Source organism: Artemia franciscana, chromosome 14 (assembly GCF_032884065.1).
Source record: "Artemia franciscana chromosome 14, ASM3288406v1, whole genome shotgun sequence".
NCBI lineage: Eukaryota > Metazoa > Arthropoda > Branchiopoda > Anostraca > Artemiidae > Artemia > Artemia franciscana.
The window spans coordinates 6460963-6482614 of NC_088876.1; the positions used below are offsets into that span (position 1 = coordinate 6460963).

At 34.2% G+C, this 21652-nt stretch overlaps 2 protein-coding genes across 5 annotated transcripts in view; one reads left to right on the top strand and one right to left on the bottom strand.

Annotated features, from left to right (window-relative positions):
• LOC136035242 (uracil-DNA glycosylase-like) overlaps positions 1 to 3237 on the top strand; it is a 38187-nt gene extending 34950 nt beyond the window's left edge. Inside the window, exon 6 of the mRNA XM_065716902.1 lies at positions 3007 to 3237. Coding sequence (XP_065572974.1) covers positions 3007 to 3156 — 150 coding nt within the window. The 3' untranslated portion in view covers positions 3157 to 3237. The remainder of the gene's footprint in view (positions 1 to 3006) is intronic.
• Positions 3238 to 3342: 105 nt separating this feature from the next.
• The window catches only part of LOC136035241 (zinc finger protein OZF-like), a 29905-nt gene continuing 11595 nt past the window's right edge, over positions 3343 to 21652 (bottom strand). For 2 of the 4 annotated variants that reach the window (XM_065716900.1, XM_065716899.1), the window contains 2 exons: positions 15436 to 15593; positions 8705 to 11500 (listed from right to left, as the gene is read on the bottom strand). In XM_065716900.1, coding sequence (XP_065572972.1) covers positions 10017 to 11500; positions 15436 to 15454 — 1503 coding nt within the window. In that variant the 5' untranslated portion in view covers positions 15455 to 15593 and the 3' untranslated portion in view covers positions 8705 to 10016. Of the gene's footprint in view, positions 7045 to 8704; positions 11501 to 15435; positions 15594 to 21652 lie in introns of those variants that run through there. The other 2 variants (XR_010619375.1, XM_065716898.1) reach the window with 2 other exon arrangements.

Consider the following 21652-nt stretch of genomic DNA (forward strand, 5'->3'; position numbering starts at 1 on the left):
GTGATTGAAAAACCCAGTTAAAGGTGATGTTATGGAAGATGCGGTTATGATTTCTTTCGGTTTAAATCTGAATAAGAAAGTTTAGCGGGTAGGTTATTTCCAAGTCACCATAACCTTCATAAGTAGCTGCGACTCTTCACATATGGCATTGCTTTCATAAATCTTGCCGTTATTAACAGGAGAAAGACGTAGCCTGTAGGAGAAATCTTTTTGACACTTTGGAGTATAGTCTGAGCTATTAACACTAATTAGCAAAGTTTGAAAAATTGTCTATTAACTTATGTTTAACTTAGGGCAATAAGCTTTTAGAATATATATAGATATCTGTTTGCATTATTGCATTCAATTGAGAGAAAATATTTCGTTTGGATCCTTTGCGTGTTTTTTAATATTTTATGTAAATTATTATAAAATACAATTATATATTATAAAAACTTAGATCTTTTACCTTCCAAAATTGGTATCGTAGCTCCCTAGGGGTATTAGGGAATAAAACAAAACCTTTTAGATGAACTTGGCTCAGTCTCTGAGCCTTGAAGGGGGACATATGCTGTTGTATACACCATATGCACCATTGCATATGGTGTTTTAGGTGTATGGTGTTGGTCTTTATTGATTTTATTTATTGCTAACATGCTGAATTAATCTCAAAAAGAGGTTTTGAACTTCCCCCTCCCAATATGAATGAAAATTTAACAAACTTTGATTATTTAATTTTGACTTTTTGAATAAATAATACAAACTAAAGTTGCCTTGTGTTTGAAACACTTTTTTTTTGTAAAGGCATACCTGTTAAAAGCACGCCATTTCTTGTACGAAAACGATTGGTGTAAAAAGATTTCAATGCGTAATTAGCTGTAAACTGATAATGAGGAGAATTATATTGATTGGACTCGTATGCCCAAATATTAGCCCCAGTTTGGGTACAAAATTTATTATTGTTATAGGGGATGCCCCCTCCCAGCCATCTATGTTCTTTGGAGTTCATAATATGAGAGTAATATTTTGTTTTAAACTTAAAACCTTCCTTCAACTAGAGGTAAGCTGCCACACTCAGGCACTCATATTATGGGCTTAGTCCAAAATTATCCATTGTAAAGAAGGGGGGTTGAAGATTAAGTACATCTACCTCTTGATATTTATCTGAAGGACATCTGATTAAAATTTTGGCTTAAAACGCGCTTTTTGAGAATTCAGAAATATACTGTCAGAAACATATTGATTAAAAGTCACCTGTTCAGACAATTATTCCAGTTTGATTAAAAAGAAACAAAAATCATTACTCATGATGTTGTCACAGAAAGAATTTTAATCTTTGGTTTTTGGAACAAATTTATTGATCGAGTTTGCCAAAAATATCATGTTTCAATTTTGTAGAAAATATTACTTCGAGTTTTTTTGCTTTATAGATATGCAATTTTGACGTCAAATTTTTTTTGGATTTTAAATTTTAGAAAAAGTATTATCTGCTATTTTCACCAAACCCTGCCAATTATGGAGGGTCAAAGGGCTCATGGTATGCAGTTTTGCCAGAAATTTTATACCCGACCATCAATTTCGCTGAAAATGTTGCTTAATCAGTGTTTGCCTTGCATACTCACAAGTTTAGCACAGTAATTGTTAAAATTCCAATTTTGAAATTATAACCATTTACCAATTTTTGCCAAAAAATGTCAATCGTTGAGAATTGTAACGATTATAAAGGTTGATTTTTCCAAAAAAAAAATCGTATATGAATCAAATTTTTCCACGATGCTGCTCAGATAGTTTTCTCTTTATTTATACTTAATTTTAAAATATGAGCAATTTTAAAATTGTTCATATTTTCAATTTTAGAAGAAGCTTCAACTTTTAGCTTTCGCAAAACAATGTCAATCATGCAGCGTTAGAACGGCTATAATTGTCCGTTTTGTATATAATCAAACGACCCCTTAAATAATATTGTAATTAATTATATTAATTATAATTATAATAATACATTACATTAATAATAATAGTGTAATAATAATAATAATAATAATAATAATAATGTAATAATATCTATGAAGCTTCAATACCACACTAGTAGAGATAAAAAAAAAAGAAAAAAAAAGAAAGGGGATACATCAATGCTTCCCATGCGAAAAAGCGATTTCCTTGTTGTTGAAGATGGGGAGTGTGTATGGGGTTTTTGGCTATGCTTTCTGAAGTTTTTCCAAGACCACACTGCTTTTTTATGACGAACAAGTAAGAGTTCAACAGGGATATTTCGATCCCCTTTTCATTTTGATCAAACTCAGTTTCGAAGGGTTTTTCGAAATTTCTATTAACTTGTTTTTGCAGTGAACTTTTGTCAATAAAATTAGTCCAAATAGCAGTTGAATTAAATTAGTCCAAATTTATTAATAAAATAATTTATTAATTTATTAAATTTATTAATAATAAAATTAGTCCAAATAGCATGTGAATTCCTCCTCACATGAGTTTATCATTTTATGCGTATTTAAATTCTTGGTATTTAAGTTTAGAATTCATTCTTGAACTAGGTCGTCCTTGGTCGAACTTGAACGTCGGACTCCACAAGTATGATGCAGTTGCTCAACTGATCTTGAACTGAAAAGTGTCAGATATTACGTGTACCTTAATGCTATTAGTGATAATTATGTCAAAAGACAGTGTTGCCATGCCTATTAAAATACTAATTAATTAAAAGGACCAATTCATGTTTCTCAAAATTTATTTTTGTATGATCATATAACTAAAACTGATCAGTGCTCACAAAATATTTTATGTTTCTAGTTGACAACGTCAGAAAATTATTTTCAGCAGAAAATGAAGACAGGCGGGCATAAGTACCAGGTTTTAGCGGTTACCAAATAATTTTTCAGCTGAACATGTGTCATGCCTTTGGCTTTATGTACTTAGAAATTTAATATTCCAATTTTTCTAATTTACCATTTTAATTTACGTTCTGTTTCATTTTAGTATTTTGTTTAATTGCGTTTTATATTTTTGTTTCAATTTTAGGAGAAGCATCATCTGCTGAAAGCTCCACACCCATCTCCGTTATCAGCTAGTCGAGGATTTTTTGGCTGTAAACATTTTTCAAAATGCAATAAGCTCCTTGAAGGTAATGGAAAGAAACCTATCGATTGGAATTCATTGTCTGAATGTTAGGCCAGGTTCGACTTGACCTTTTTATACCCAGGGTCAATTTTATATTTTTACACGAATTCAATATAAATATTTAAATATTCACTGATTTTTACCCTATTCAAACAGGAAGGAATCTGTGGCGTAATTTTCTATGGGACAGCTGTCCCCTCAAGACCCCAGTCCCCCCCCAGCCGAAATTTAGTTTCTTCAAAAATCTTGTAAATATAAGTTAAGCCTGCATAATTAAAGTATGCAGAGAAACAGGTCAGTTTTATTTAGTATATAAAACAAACACAAAGTAGAAACAATAAATCTTTCAAGGGAAAATCTTTTCAAGACAGTGGAAATAAAAACTGTGGATATTTCGGCCCTATGTTCAAGGGCCGTCTTCAGTACAATACGAGAAAGAAAAAAATATATATATATAAATAAACTTACATTAAAATGTGAGAATCAAAACTAATAATGTTTTTTAAAAAAATTTTAAAACAGCCCTAGCATCCGTACTTCAACGAAGTTCAACCGGGACTGACAAATAGAATGAAGTGAGATGATACATAAACAAATACCCGGCTGACTGACCGTATTTCAAACAGTAGGTTGTACGAAAAATGTCGTTCAATCCCGCTTTCTAGGGCTATAATGAAAGAAAGGTTGAGATGGCTAGGCCACGTTCTGCGGATGAAGGATGACAGATTGTCCTTTTTGGCCAACCGTCTGGGGCTACACGGAAAGCAGGTCGCCCTCGTCTGGGTTGGGAGGATGTCATAAATAAAGATTTAAAGGAAATGGAAACTTCCTGGTAGGGTTTAAAGAGGGAGGCCTTGAATACATTAGGTTGGAGGAGTGTGTGTAGCTGTGTTGGCCTCAGGTGGCTTAGTGCTGCAGTGAGTTATTAGTAGTAGTAGTAGTAGAGATGATAAATTCACTCAAACAAAACAGAAAAAAACGATTAAATGCAAGTTCCCAAAGCCAACCTTGCGTTTTTGGCAGCCTGCCTCAAAGGTCTTAAATAAATCGGTTTAGTAAAATATTTTGTTAGATCATTTTTAGTTAAGTTTGAGTGTAAAGAATTTAGTGAGTATTCCCCAAGTCCCTGTTCAAAGAAATATTATTATTTATTTTGAGACTAATTTCGATTGATTCCTGAACCATCTATTTTATCCCCAAATCGTTACTGATGAGTGACGATTTTTCAAAAAGTATCGTGTGGGAGGGATTATCAAATATATGCCGAACTAAAGCAGAATCAAAGGAGTTGTTGGAACTACTTGAAATTAATGCCTTGTCTATGTCTTTTCTAAGCTGGTGTAGCCCTTTTTCTAGATTCTGATGGGTCCGGCCAACATAGTAATTTCCACAGTCACAAGGTATTTGATAGACCCCTCTTAGGCGACAAACTGGGGTTTTATCTTAACCGGAATTTAAGAAATTTATGATTTGAAAATTTTTAGTAAAAACTACATACAGATTATTTTTTGTGCAAATATTTTTTAATTTTGTTGTGATTTTTGGGATATATGGAATATAGATAATATTTGAGGGCTTATCAATAGCCTCATATTGAGAAATATCTTCTTCGATTTTACGGGTATGTCTTTTTAGTCTACGGTTAATATTTAGTATATCTTTGCCTTTTTGGCACTATATGGCTCATTTTTCACTGCCATTTTCACTTGATTTCGGAAAATTGATTGCAACTTTGTCCCCCCCCCCCCGAGGATTTTTACGAAATTACACGACTGGAAAGGTTCACTTTCACAATTGTATCAGGCTGAAGTTACGAAAAATGGATTTCGATTCCGCTTTCTAAGGCTACAGTGAAGGATGGTTAGGCCATTTTTAAGTATGACCAAAGATTGTGCTATTTAGCCATTCATCTAGGGCCGAACAAAAAGAGGCCGTTCTCAAGTGGGACCACAAAGAAGGAATTTAAATTAGGAACATCATGTATGAAGGTAAAGAGTGAAGCTTGGAATATATTTGGTTGGAAAAGTGCGTGCAGCTGTTGCCCTCTCGAAATTTAGTGGTGCAGCGAGTTGTTAGTAACAGTAGTGATTTCTTCTTAAGGGCCGACAGGTAGCTTTTTTGGGCACTGATTTCAGCAGCTCAGTTGGCAAACGATAGCGGTACAAATTAAATGCCCTTTGCGCGAGATTTTCAAAACTAAGCATCATGTACATCATTCGTCAGCTGCAGGTTACCAATAGCTACATGATTTATCTCAACTTTTTATTTAGTTGTTTTATTAATATTATTAAGTTCTTCTATTATTAAATTGTTTATTTCATTAAAAGATTTTTAATTAAATTTTTAATTCTTTCATTATTATATTGTGAAGTTATTTTATTATTAAACATTTAATTATTATTATTCCGATCTTTCGATTTTCCTACTGAAAAGAAGGAAACGATCACGTTCATGTAGATCACAATGAAATTCGGCGCCTTTTTTGAAAATCAGTACCGACAACTAGACAGTTTTTCATACTGCACCGAAAGAAGCTACATGTGTTTTAGGCTTCACTTTGTAGTTTCAAAAATATATTATTCCCAAGAAAAAGGTACCTGTAAAAAAATCTGGAACAGTAAGAAATAATGGCAATTTTGTCGGATTTCACACCTAAATGTAGAGGGTAAGAGAAAACCCTAGCACGTTAACAATCCAATATATGCATAGATGCAAATAATAACCTCTTTAATAAACGAACTGGACTAATTTGTGACAGAAATATTTCAATACCAGTTTTTGATACTCTCCTTCATCTGGTGTTACCTTGTTGTGTTTGCTATTTTAAATATTGTAAATTATTTACTTGGTTTTCCTATTCGTTTTCGTAATACCAAAAAATGTGATGGTCTAAAATTAAAGAGTGGTTGGAATTAGATATAATTAAAATGGAAAATTTTACCTCAAGTCTGAATATATTCTCTCGATGCATAGCCTTTTCCCTTTTTTTCCAGTTTAAATAATGTTTGATATTTTAATTCTCTTTTATATCTATTTTTCTCAGTCTATTGTAAATCGTTTCTTTGTTTCATTGGTTGAAGCATTTTTACATACTCCTCGATTTTAAGGGAAATTAATAAATGTAAACAGCACAAGACCAAGAGCAGTATTGAACTGGGACGACCCGAGTTTAAGGTTTCAGTTTCAATGAAAAGTTCGTCTTCCGTCACTTGAATTTAATAAATTGTAAAAAAAAAGAAAAAAAAATTGTCTCACCATTAAGCTTAAACACATCCCACATTTTACGCCACAGAAGTTAACACTGACAACCCCATCTGTTTTTTCACCACATGATTAGTACAAGAAAAACTGGTTTTATTTTAAACAAAATACGTTTTTTGCCTAAAACCAGCAATGTATATTCCTTTTTTTATCTGATATGTTATCTATGTACGTGATCGAGTAAGGATCATTAATACATGCACAATAATTGGTCCTGTAGGTGTCATATAGTTGTCACATTTTGTCAGTCAGAATCCTGCAAAAAAGTAGTCCTTACAAAATCTTTTTCTAAGCCCGAAATGGGCAAAGGTGGTTCCTCAGATTGATTCCTAATATAGAGAATGAAGCATGAAATTTTTTTTAAGCTTTTAATAACTAACACCCAAAATATTGCAAAAAATAGAAAAGTTAAAACATTGTAACACGAAACATATTGATTCTCCCTAGTTTTTGTTGACATTCAGATTTTATGTCCAGCTTGACACATCCTGATCCTCAACATTCATTGGAGGCAAAAAGTAACATATACTGATATATGGTATAGGACGTCCCAATCTCTGATGACCAAAGTCATTAAACTCAGAAAGTAGAGATAAGGTATTTGGCAAGTTATCCGTGTAGCTTCATGTCGACATCCGGAGTGTTCAGTGGCAAGTTTGGGGTTAACGTCTCTAAAATCTAAGATAAAGCTAACAGACTGATCAAAAATCCCAACACACCTCAGTTCAAGCCAACTGTAAAAGATATGGGCAGCCTGATCGATAAGCTGCATCTCTTCATGCCTTATATTTAGCATCTGTTCAGCATATCTAAGAGCAAAAGAAAACCTGAAGTCTAATACGAAAAAATTACTCGAAGCGTCTAATATGGCACTTCGGGTACTCGAAGCGGGGGAAAAATACATTAATTCATTGGAGAAAGGCAGGGGACAAGTAAAAATAGTCAAGTGAAACCCAAAATTTAGAAAAAAAATGAAGAAAGTTGTGAAAGAAACCAACATAAAGTGCTGTTTGAGGTGAATCAATAAATAAATTTATGAAGTGAAAAAAGAATAACGAACAAACAGAAACCTTATTGGCTAAAAAATTAACCACCCTTGCTAGAGGACCACCAACTTCAATTTTGTTGCTGGACTAAAGCATAATCAACTAACAATAAAACATGGCACCAAAGATGCATAAGAAACAACAAGGCAAGATATTCAGGCCTTACGCCACCCGTTGCAAACTGTTTAAATTTTCCGGCCTATCTCGTGGAACAGTTGCTGCAGCAACTGAAGGGCAATTTTAGGGCAGGAGGTTTACCCCCTTTCCCTTGGATTACCAAAAATATGAAAAAATTGCAAATCTGGGAATTGGGGGGTGGTGGTGGTTAATGTAACACTTTTATAAAATAAAATATATTTTTGCTTAATCTCGCGGACCCCCTCCCCCCAAAAAGCAAAAAAAAATATCCAGCTGCCTTTTAATTATCATCTTAAATTTCTAAAAATATACTTGCTCTTCTGTTATAGATTTGAATAGCTAGTTTGGTCTGATGTGCTTAGGGGAGTTGAAGGCCAGATCACCTTTGTTTTACCTCTAACAGCAATAGCTGAAAAATATTTTAAAAGACCGTTTGAACCGTGCAATTTACCTATCCTATCCTTTAGGAGACACTCTAAATAAATGACCTGCAAAATATAGGAAAAAGAGAGAATATCAAGACACAAATGATAAAAAATGCTCCTTGCAACAAATCAATTCTTATCAACTAAATAAGAAACAGATTATGGAGTTGCCAAGCAAAACTAAAGCAATAGCTCCTAAGCGTTAGGCAATCATACCTACCAATCACAAAATTGTGCTTTAAGACCACTATTTCAATATGGAAAATAGCTATTTTATCAACGAAACAAAACAAAAAATAGATAACAATGATGGGTATAGGAAATATATCAAAACAAATTGATATAGATTAGTGCCTTTAGGTTTAGGAATCATGGAACATTTCTTTTCACCCTTCTGTGTAACTTCCAAGCCCAACGTCCATCAGTTACATCTGGCTGAAATCAAACTACTATTACTACTAACAACTCACTGCAGCACCAAGCCGCCTGAGACTAACACAGTCCGATTGCTCCGCCTCCGTCCTAATCTATTCAATACCTCCCTCTTATCACTCCCACGTTTTTCCCATTTCATTTAAATCTTCTTTATGCCATTCTCCCAGCCCAACCACGGACCCACTGCTTTCCATTTAGCCTTAGATGGTTCGCTGAAAAGGACAAACTGAAACCAAACTAAAGTGCAATACTCTATAAAAGAGGATGAATAAAACTTGGAAAAGCATTAAGATATTAGATATCTTTAAGGTATATTATCGACAACACGTGATAAATGTTTATGAAATTTTAACACATATCAAAACAGAACCCAATATTACTCAAAGATTCACTCGACATAAGCACTACGTTGGAAATTAAAAAAGACAATCACAATCGATCTTAATACCATATTCCAGAAAAATGCCCTTTGACCAACTAATGAGCTGTATTTATTCTTGTCTTTCTGGCAAACAACATGACCAGTTAAAATGGGAGGTGGTCTTACAAACACTTAAAATGAAAAGCAGTTTAAAATTCGTTTTTTAGGTTTGGTAGTTTTGACAGATTTAAGAGATTACGGGGGGGGGGGTAATTCAAAGCAATATCACAAGGTTTTCTGTCAAGTTTTGACATATTTAAGAGATTACGGGGGGGGGGGTAATTCAACTGACTTCTTCATTTTTTTTTTGAGCCAACAAGATTAAGATCCGATCAGACTCCCTCAACACTACACCTAGTTTTAACCGAGACGAGTGATTTTGTATCAAATATTGAATTTTGCCTGCCGTTAGGAAAAAGTCATCACAATGTTTTAGAAATTAGTTTATGATTATCTATTCTGGAATTTAAATAGACAAAGATACAGTATCACTATGCAAAAGCTGATTATGATGAATTTAAGAAATTTATTATTGACTTGAATTTATGTGATGTGTTTAGGAAACCTGATCTATCGCTAGATATGATTTTAATATTTTGCTCAAAGCAATATCACAAGGTCTTCTGTCAAGTTTTGACAGATTTAAGAGATTACGGGGGGGGGGGGGGGGGGTAATTCAACTGACTTCTTCATTTTTTTCAGCACGTTTTTTTTTTGAGCCAACAAGATTAAGATCTGATCAGACTCCCTCAACACTACACCTAGTTTTAACCGAGACGAGTGATTTTGTATCAAATATTGAATTTTGCCTGCCGTTAGGAAAAAGTCATCACAATGTTTTAGAAATTAGTTTATGATTATCTATTCTGGAATTTAAATAGACAAAGATACAGTATCACTATGCAAAAGCTGATTATGATGAATTTAAGAAATTTATTATTGACTTGAATTTATGTGATGTGTTTAGGAAACCTGATCTATCGCTAGATATGATTTTAATATTTTGCTCAAAGCAATATCACAAGGTCTTCTGTCAAGTTTTGACAGATTTAAGAGACTACGGGGGGGGGGGGGGTAATTCAACTGACTTCTTTCTCTGAAAATAATGGTGATTTCTTATGACCCTACTGAGAATAGCAGACAATTTATGCTGACAACAAAGGGTTATTAAGCTAGGCATAAAGGTTAAGAGCTATATTTTCCATAATGTACTCTTTGATGTTTTTTCAAATTGTTAGTCTGAGAAAAAGACTTTTTGCATATCTTGCATTCAAATGGTTTTTCTCCTGTATGTGTTCTTTTATGCACCTTTAAATGGGTCACTGTAGGGAAGCTCTTCTTGCACATATCACACTCGAATGGCTTTTCGCCAGTATGTATTATGTGATGGTTTCTCAAACTGCCCCCTTGTGTAAACCTCTTCATGCATATTTTGCACTCAAATGGTTTTTCCCCTGTATGTACTGTTTGATGACTATTCAAATTACTCACTTGAGAAAACCTCTTTTTGCATACCTTACATTCAAATGGTTTCTCGCCAGTATGTATTCTGTGATGGTTATAGAAACCACTCGCACAAGAAAAGCTCTTCATGCATATTTTACATTCAAACGGTTTTTTTCCAGTCGTTTTTTTTCCAGTATGTGATCTTTCGTGATTTATCAAACTCCAGGATGTGAGAAATCTCTTCTTACATATTTTACATTGAAATGGTTTTTCACCAGTATGTATATTCTGATGGAGACTAAAGTAACGCGATTGAGAAAAACGCTTCATACATACTTTACATTCAAATGGTTTTTCTCCTGTATGAATTCTTTGATGTCTCTTTAAATAGCCTAATACGGAAAACCTCTTCTTACATATGTTACATTGGAAAGATTTTTCACCAGTATGTATTCTTTGATGGATAATCAAGCTATGCGATTGAGAAAAACGCTTCATACATACTTTACATTCAAATGGTTTTTCTCCTCTATGTATTTTTTCATGCCTTCTTAAATTGCATAATTGAGCAAAGAATTTCTCACACACATTACATTTAAACTGTTTTTTCTCTGTATGTTTTCTTTGATGTATTTCGAGCTCTGATTTTTTGCAAAATTGCTTTTTACATACTATGCATGTATGACGATTGTTGTACTTGTTACTATACGAAAGACTATTCAGAGACTCTTTTAGATCGTTAAATTGTGAAGATCCAGAGTTGACCTTCGATGAATCTAAGTGAACGTTTACAAAGGGCTTCTGTGCAACAAGTAAAGTGTTTCCTTGCGACTGTTGTTTAGACAAGTTTGTTGAAAAATGTCCATTTAAAATCAAATGTTGTTCCATATCATCAATACTTTCTTGCAAACAAATGGAACATCTTCTTTTCTCTCCCATTTGGTGCTCCATCAAATGAATAACAAAATTTCTATAATCACTAACTACTGCAGGACACGTGTCGCACTCTATTGGTGATAATTCTGCACAACCTGTGTCTATATGGATATCTAGCATTAAGAAAGATTTTTCAATTTTCCCACACAAGGCACAGGACCAGATCCCGGCAGTTAATTCTTTTATGAGCTTTTCTGTTAACTTTTTCACCAGAACAATGGGTTTTGGACCTGCATATTTTGGTTGAATTAAGCTATCTGAGCAGCAGTCTGCAGAGTTTATTAATTCTATAATAAAAAGAAAATTATGAATATAATAGAATGTCGATATAATATAAATAGATAGAATATAATTATAATAATATAATACCGATAAATAAAGGACAAGTACTCCATAAATATCACAAGATTGAGATATACATTATCTATCAGTTTTAAATTTTTTAAGATACTAAATGTGTACTCATCAAGATGAATTAGAAATAAAATGAAAAAGAAAGAAAGGTGCTTCAAATTATAATAAAATTAGAAAGTTAAAATAATGAATTCACAGATAAACTGGGCAGCATGAGAAGTCAATGTAGTTTGCTTATGTAGGTTTCGAAAGAAAATTATGAATATAATAGAATGCCGATATAATATAAATAGATAGACTATAATATGATACAAAAGAATATAATATAATATAATACCGATAAATAAAGGACAAGCTCTCCATAAATATCACAAGATTGAGATATACATTATCTATCAGTTTTAAATTTTTTAAGATACTAAATATGTACTCATCAAGATGAATTAGAAATAAAATGAAAAAGAAAGAAAGGTGCTTCAAATTATAATAAAATTAGAAAGTTAAAATAATGAATTCACAGATAAACTGGGCAGCATGAGAAGTCAATGTAGTTTGCTTATGTAATTTTTGTGCATTAATGTGAAACTCAATAACTTATAAATTTTAAAGGGACATACCACAGCACAAATAAAATAGCAGAAGAAGAGAATTTACCCATCAAGCCAAGCATCAAGTCAACCTCGGTCAAGTATACCAGTCAATCAGTCTCAGTCAAGTATATACTAATTTTGTAATTATTCAGATCAATGAGGCAATTTTTCGGTACTTATTATTCATTTTGAATATTTAAGACTATTAGGGCCAGATGAAGAATAATTAGACTAAATGAATTTTTTTTTGATGCAGGAAGAAGTGTGATCTCCGTCAAACAGGGAAGCCATTTCACTGAGACAGATCAAACAGAAAATTAATAAGGAGCCCTGGGAAAGGGGCTGGTACTATTATTTTGACTGTTAAGGGATCAAATAAAAAAAACATGTTTAGGAAGTAACTTTACAGAAAAGAGCTAGAAGTTTTGTACCTTTTAAATCTTATTGGGATATCGCAGTTAAGTAATTGAAACCTTCCCATTCTATAATAATATCCTTGTAACCTTCCCATTCTACATTAATACCCTTCGAGGGTTATTACTGTACTCCGTTGATAGCAGGTTGGACAACCGAGAATATCTCCTATGCCCTTGTTGTATAAGTATACAGTGTGTTGATAATTTAGACAGCTTAACTATGCTAGGCCAGGGCTGTAGGGTACCGAATTAATTGGGAACATTTTCACGCTTTCGGGGTATATGTCATATACACAGTTATAGTATCACTGTTTCTATCAGTGACTTCAACACACCACATGCTGTTTCCCCGTTAAATGTGCTGATTAATTTGACTAACACGTAATTGCCAACAACTTTGTTTTGGGGCACATTCAACTACTAGGGGAAGGAAGCGCGGTACAACAAAAGTATTAACTGACAATCCAGTTAAAAAACGAATTGAAGCTGAAGAGAAATAAAAAATTGAAAAAAAAACAAGTTGCAAGGTCGAAATCAGTCCAGAAAGTATACCCTTTGAGGACCCTTTGATGCACCCACAAACACTCTTCATTCATCTCACTTCATGTACAAAGTTCAAAACGCTATTGTTATTGTTGCAACTGAAGGCTCAAAACTCGATTCCAAGACCAGAATTTTTATACTTTTTTTTTATACTTCAATTTTTCAATTTTTATACAGAATTATTTTATTCTAGAAGGAAGCGCGGTACAACAAAAGTATTAACTGAAAATCTAGTTAAAAAACAAATTGAAGCTGAAGAGTAATTAAAAATTGGAAAAAAAGCCAAGTTGCTAGGTCGAAAGCAGTCCAGAAAGTATACCCTTTGTAAGTATACCCTTTGAGGACTCTTTGATGCACCCACAAACACTCTTTATTCGTCTCATTTCATGTACAAACTTCAAAACGCTATTGTTATTGTTGGGACTGAAGGCTCAAAACTCGATTCCAATTTTTATACTTTCTTTGCTGGTTCTTTCAGCTAAATGTGAAGTAGCGAGGGGAATGTGGTGACTTTATTTATCTAATCTTTTCTATCCTAGCCTTACCTTTTGAGGATCGTTTCTGGATTATCCCCCAATGTGGGTGATGAAGGGTGACAGTCCTCCTCTACTTGCAGAAATATTTAAATATTTTACACAATTAAATAACAGAAGAAGAAAATCAACCCATCAACAGAAAAAGAATTACTTTCCTTGAAATGTAGAGTTTGATTTTATTAGTTTTTTTCCCAAGACTATTCAAGACACATAAAGTTTTTTGTAAAATGCCAGTGATTCAGTAGGCTTTTTATTTTTAAAGTTAGAGATGGGCCAGTAGCCAAACTTATGTTGTAGTGATTTTTGTTTGTTTTAAGCTTGATTTGAAGATTCCATTTCAGTTCTGTTGGAGGGCAACTATAACCCCCCCCCCCACAATTACCTCTTCTCCAAATGTATCCGATCAAATTTTTAAGATAGCTATTCTGTTCAAAATAGTCCAAAGATCAGATAAAATTAACTTACAGTGAACACAACCCCAGACCCCAGGGGCAAGGGTTGTCAATTAATCCCAAGGGAGATACAATTTTTGTAGAAGGGGGGGGGGGGCATATAAACTATGGAGGGTACTCCAATGATTCGAAATTGGATGTTCTAGTTCCCTTTTTAAGAGTTAAAAGTAATTTAGCTCTACCCCCATGCCCTCTTTTCCCCAAAAGCATCCAATTGAATTTGATAGATTGCGATTTTGTTCAAAATATACAAAAGATATTTTAACAAAACTCTGGGATTGACACATCCCCCCTGAGCCCTGGGGCAAGTGTTGTAAGTTATGCCCTGGGAGCATATAAGGTTTTTGTGGAAGGAGTGATTTGGACTTTTCAACTCTGAAAAAGGGAACTAAAACTTGCAACGTGCAATCAAATGATCCCAATCTGAAGTTTGTACAACCATCCCACCCATAGTAACTTTGTAAGCCTCCAGTGCATAACTTAAAACGTTTGCCCCAGGCTCTGGGTGGTTTTGTTGACCCCAAAGTTTTTTTTTATCTGATATTTGAACCATATTGAAAAAGATGGCTATCTTAAAATTTTGATTGGATGCAATTGGGGAAAAAAGCGCATTGGGGGGGGGGTAGTTTCCCTCCAATCCCTCAAAATTTTTAAAGAGACACTAGAACTTCCAATTTCCAGTCGAACCAGCCCTCTTTGAAGTTTATACAATCATGCATTCTGTTTAAAGTGCCTCTAGGAAAAAGAAACAAAAAACATTGAACCCTTATGGTCTTTACTATAAAATGCTATAGGGTTACCTCTTTTCTAAAATATAAATGCATTACATTTGAAATTGCTTGTTGAAATGTTGAGCACTAGAATATCTTATTTAATAGAAAAAACGACCAAATCACCCATCAAAAGAGAAATGTTCGAACTGAAACTTGTGCCATCCAATTCATTTCATGAGGGAATCTTATCATAAAGTTTTTGAGCTTCTATTTAGGAACAAGTGACTTTTATTTTCTTGTAGAGGGTTGGTCATTGGATGTACACATATTTATTCAGCATTGTTTTTTGAAGAGGTGACTATATTGCAATGGTGGTCATCTTAATCTTCAATAAATAGTTTGTCTTAAGTATTGTAAATTTTTGGTTTTATTCATTTGTTTATAACAAAATCTACTTTTTTCAAATTAAAAATATTGTACATTCTATTTTAAATTAAAAATATCATTAAATTGAACTAAAATTTTTAATTATGAATAAAATTATTGTGTTTGCAGGGCTTTTACTTCCTTATTATTTGGAAAGGGGTTTTCAAACTAGTAAAAAACAAAATATGTTACCTTTATCATGGTTACCCATTTTGAAAGAATCTCAGTCAAAGGTTGATGCAAAATACTAGATGAAATTGCCAAAATTAGCTGTTAATGGTTAGATGAGTAGGTAGATTCCATAAACTCTAAGAGTGTTTTAGGTTGACTACCTAATGTGTCTTCAGCTCCTAGAACAAAATATAAATAAAATGAAAAAAATATACACCATTCTGTGTTTACTGGTTTATTAAATTTTTGACGATTTCAAATTTTAATTGAAGGATTCTTTTGTCAAATAAATTCACGAAACAGGAATATCCTAATTGTGCTGGAAGAGCAACACTTTCTTTCTTTTCTTTTTTTTCTAGCACCCCCTTTCAGCTTATTCCTAGAAAGTGGTAAGGGTCTAACCTCTGCAGTTCTTACGGAAGGTGTGGACCTTAGACTGGATTGATGAATATGACTTTGCATTATGGAAAGCTTTGTAGAACTCTTGCCTGGGGCCAAAAAGGATGGTTTTTGCTTGTACTTGAGCCAAAGCCTATAGTGTGTGAAGTAAAGTGGAGCTCTTGAGCTTATGTCAGAGAGAGCTATCTGAAGTTATGCAGTCAAGCTTTCGTTTCATCAAACAATGTTTCTGCTTTCGAGTGGAAAGCTCCATTCTAGCAGGCAAGCAGGCAGGCACCTGTTTCAAATTGAAGATGGACTAAAATCTATGTGTTAAATATATGTGGCAGTTACTCAGCCCCACAGCCTTTGAGTGGTAAGTAGAAAAATTTACAGAAACAAAAAATGGCATTTTCCCACGGATCCAAAAGAGCTGCCATCTATTGTTTCTACCCATTTCTGTTCGTGATTTCAGCTGAGTTTATCATTCGGTTTTTTGCACTTGGGATTGCAGTAGAAAAATGGTATCAGATGTGCCTCTTAAACTTTAAAACTTCTCTCATTGCCAAAGAAATTAGAGTTTATCCTTTGCTCCTTTCTAAGTGATGACCTTAGAAACTTGGCCTACAGCAAAAAAGTCAAATTTTGAACTAAGACAAATAGATTTTTTTGATGGCAGTCTATAGCTCTTGATAAGCAGATCAAAGAATATCTGATACATTTTTTGTAGAAAAATTACTTCATGAGATGCACCAATTTGAAAGTTTAAAGGGGTTGACAACTTCAGTAGTAAGGTACACATTGAAAACAAAAATAGGCCAATACCAATTGTGAGATACATAGGGGAGTTTTAAGCAACAGTCGGCTGTTAGCTCATAATCATCTTCGGCAATGAGGGATTCGCAACTTTTGCTTTTTGGTGTAACTATTATTTGTTTCTGGTGTATTTGATGGTAAGACCAATTTGGTTCCAGTGGTAAGACATGTAGGGGACTTGTTTATTTTAAGATCCTTACAGATTAACGACTTCAGCATTTATCTGAAGCAAGAAACCAAAACAAAAGTGTTGCTCTTGCAACACTTTGCTCAGCAAAGCCAAACAAACGTTGCTGCAACATCTCACATTGCCCATGCAGCATAGATCTAGTTTAGTCTGATTACACAATACTGTAAACTCATTCTGAGTAACTTGATAAAGTATCTCAAACATGACAAAGTAACAGCAGTTAAAAAATGTCAGCTAGAAAATACCTAGCACTATATAATACTTTGTAGTTTCTGTACCTTGCTATACGCTGTCATATTCGATCCACACAGCAAAAAAAAACTTATTGAGTTAATTTTACAAAAGCTGATGCCCAAACAAACTCAAGTAAAAGATTTAGACAATTAAAAAGAAGACTGACACATGGTATCCAAAACCAAATTTCACTCTTACATAATCTTTATAAATTAAATATTAGATCTTTATAATTAAATGTTGAATTAATATTAAATGAATTCATGGTCCAATCACCACTCACTTGCCATCATTCATATCAAGATTCATTATCAAAATTTATGTATTTTAATATAATCTGATTGAATCTTGCATTTACCTGTTGAAGTTAACCATAAGTATCAGCTGTTTTGAAGCCTAGATCATCTATTAGACCAGCCCAACCTCCGCAACCCAAATTTATTTCAGGCAGGGTTGCCAGATTATGGCTATTAGATACCGATTTACTCGTTCGAAAAATGAGTTCAAAAGGGGTTCGGCAGTCCCCGAAAATGGGGGTAGATGCATGCAAAGCTTTGCGACAAAAGTTAATCGATGATTTGGCAGTACTTCTGTGTGATGGCTACGAAAAATAGCTTTGTATTGACTGTGTAGAAATGAGCGAGCCAGAATATCAGCTTTTCACAAAGATGAGTCGGCAATTTGATTCAGTTTGGAGGTGTCCAATTTGCAAACAGAAAAGGCCAAACGACGAAGTTGTTACTGCAAGGGAGATGAGAGAAATTGTGCACACTGAGATGAGCAGCTTTTTCGCTCGATTCAAAGAAGAATTCAAGTTCGAATTAAAGAAGGAACTGGATCCTATCATTCAAAGATTTTTGAATCTTGAAGTTGAAATTCAAAACAAATGCTCTATGGATGATGTCAAGCAAGTAGTGATAGAAACAGCTAAACAAGAATTACAAAATCTCATCAAAAATATTACTGCTGACATTATAACAAAGTTTGAGGCAAGTACTACACCATCTAGTAAAAGCTCTCAGTACTTGTCAGATATTATTCACAAACAGAAAAATCTGATAGTCTATGGTATTGCAGAAAAAATACATTTGCAGACAAGGAGAGAACACGATGTTGCCGATTTGGCTGTTCTAAATGACAAAATATTTTAAGATTGCTCCTTTAAGTGCAGTTTTTCTGTGAGACTTGTGACAATTGCAAGAGAATAAAGTTAGACCAAATAAGATCATTTTCAGATCTCCAGTAGAACGTGATGTGACTCGTCATTTTCTCCTATGAAACATAAAATTACTCCAAGCTCAATGTCCTCAGTTTGGAATATCTCATGACCAAACCAGTGTACAACTTGCTGAGAAAAAGACTTACAATGTATTGAAAATACAACTCAAGTAAAAAGATAAAAGAATTTAGAGAAATTCGTAAATTGGCACGATCCTACTACAAAAATAAGATCGAAGAATTGTTCACTAATAAGCCAAAAAACTGGTATTCCGAGGTTAAAAGGCTATGTGGCAGGAGTCTTGACCAGCTTAATTTCAACTTACCAGAGCCCCCTGATGTTACTGCAAATAGTCTAAATAAATTTCTCGCTTCCATTGTCCAGAGCCTTCCAGCATTGCCAATCCAATTATCAACAGGAGCCCCATCCCCCTTTTTCCCGACTGTTTCGCCGTCTGAGATTGAAAGAAGAATTGATAAACTAAGAAAGACAAGTGTTTGTCCTTTGGATATCCCGCTTCCTCTTATTAGAGCCTTTGGTGACTTCCTGTCTAAGCCCTTGTCTGTCCTGTTTAACGAAATTACTAAGTCTGGGCAAATTCCAACAATTTGGAAACAGGGTTTCATTACCCTTTGAAAAAGAAAAACGGAAAGCCTGGCTTTGAAGGCGTTCGACCTATTACACTTACTCCTATTTTTTCAAAATTGTATGAAGGATTCCTTGCAGATTTGCTAAAGGAAAAAATCCTACCTCTTACTGACCTGAAACAATTCGGAAACCTAAAATCAACTTCTACTTCCCACTACCTCGTTTCTCTTATTGACCACATCGGGAAAATCCTCGAAAAGCCTAATTCCTGGCTAAACTTAATTTCCATTGACCTTCAGAAAGCCTTTGACCTTGTTAACCACAATATTTTAATTGAGAAACTAGAAAGTGAGTTCAATATCGATCCATTACTGGTAAAATTGGTTGCCTCCTTTTTAACAAATAGATCGCAGGTGGTTAAATACCAGAACCATTACTCAAATCCTCTCCCTATTTACAATGGCATACCCCAAGGAACTCTCCTAGGCCCCCTCCTTTTTTCAGTCATGATTAACAGCCTCGCGAAGGAAATTCCTGACCGTTGGAAATTTGTTGATGACCTAACGATTGTTAAAAGTTGCTTCAGAAATTTAATAAGCAACCCTATGAGTATCCTCAATGAAATTGGAAGTGAGGCTTTGGACCTAGATATGACAGTAAACCCCTCTAAGTCCATGATAATGCCGATTTGTTTCCTCAAATCCTCGCCCTGTTTTCTTAATCCTATCCCTCCTGAAATTTATGCGTCCTCGGTTAAATTACTTGGAGTCACAATTTCTTCAAATTTAAAGTGGGGTATCCACGTTAAAGATATCATCCATAAAGCTAATGCGTCTATCGCCCTCCTTAAGCTCCTAAATAAATATAGCGTCCCCCCTTCTCACTCCTTAAGGTTGTACACGTCTTTTGTCAGCCCGCATCTTGAATATGCTTGTCCAGTTTGGCACCCTGGCATCTCCCGTGAAGAATCAGACAAAATTGAGTCAATCCAAAAAAGAGCCTTGCGAATAATTTTCAAAGAAGGCAAGGTGCCTTACTCTCTGCTCCTAAAAAAAGCTAGTTTGGAAACCCTTGAGCGAAGGAGGTCGTCGTTGTGCCTCTGTTTTTCAAATAATGCAATAACGAACCCTCGGACGGCAAGTATTTTCCCCAAACGTCACTCACCATCCAGATTACGACAGCCTCGAGCTGTTTCTGAGCCTATCCCAGTTTTGTCCCCCATTTGCTGCGTTACTTCCAGATATGAAAAAACCTTTGTCCCCTTCATCACAGAAAAAATAAATAAAATAGCCAACTAGTTTCTCCTCCCCTTTTTTTTTCATGTGAGGTGCTTTAGGTTGTTACACTAATTTGCTTGCCCCCCTCTATTTTGGTTTAGTTTTCCTTTTAATCATATGTGTTTTATGCTTCGTTGCTTTTTTTGTGAGTTTTTGGACTTTTTTTTAGTGTCCCTTTTAATTTGTAGATATATATGTTTATTTCTTGTTCTTTTCTGTATTATTAGATTTTTTTTTGTCCCCTTCCCTTTTTTTCTGACTTGTATTTGTTCAAGTTTAGTTTGACAGATTTTCTTTTTTCTTTTTTTTACTCATAATTTGATTATTCATTATTATTAGTGTTTTTTGCTTTGTTTCGACTCCAAAGTCCGAATTCGGCCCTTTGAGGGCTTGTGATAGTGATCTTTTTGAAATAAATATCTTATCTTATGTCAGCAGGCAAAAAGGGTTTGAAAATATGTTGTGGCAGTAATGGACCAGAACTTGTGAAGTTGGCTAATTTTCATGTCCCATAGGAAGGACAAATTCAAAGTTGGTGAGTTAAGAACAGCTGACTGTTCTTGCAATAAGTTTGATGAATTTAGTGCAAAAATCTCTGAGAGAAATCCACATATTATAATAGTCACAGAAGCTTTACCAAAGAACTGCAGTGATCCCTCTGTTAACCATTTACCCTTAAACAGTTATTTGCTTGAAGTAAATGTGAGAGCAAAGAGAAGGATTTTTGTGTACATATCTCATTCACTATCATAGAGCATAGTGCAGGATTTTCAGTCTCCTGATTTAATTGAGTCTATTTGTCTTGATGTACATGTTACTGGCCCTAGTAAAATAATTTGTTTGGGTGCTTTTTTAGAAGTCCTTCGTTAAATGATGAGTTTTGAGGGTTTTTTTTTAGCATTTTTGTGGGTTGTCTAAAAATAGTTGTCCAGTACTAGAGTTGGTGATTTTAATCTGTCAAAGATAGATTGGCAAAATCTTTGCACGGAAGCTTCTGAGAATAGTAGGGAGCAAAGTTTTCTATCTGCTGTTGTTGAAAATCATTTTTTTCAGCACGTTTTTTTTTGAGCCAACAAGATTAAGATCTGATCAGACTCCCTCAACACTACACCTAGTTTTAACCGAGTCGAGTGATTTTGTATCAAATATTGAATTTTGCCTGCCGTTAGGAAAAAGTCATCACAATGTTTTAGAAATTAGTTTATGATTATCTATTCTGGAATTTAAATAGACAAAGATACAGTATCACTATGCAAAAGCTGATTATGATGAATTTAAGAAATTTATTATTGACTTGAATTTATGTGATGTGTTTAGGAAACCTGATCTATCGCTAGATATGATTTTAATATTTTGCTCAAAGCCATATCACAAGGACATGAAAAATTTGTCCCCAAAATAAATTTCTGTGCAAGGTTTAAAAACAGAGTGAGGCTTCCTAAACTGGTACTCCAAGCAATAAAAGGAAAAGATGCAGCTTGGAGGGGTTTCATTGCTGATAGGACTGATGTGAATATGGAAACTTATAAAAGAACT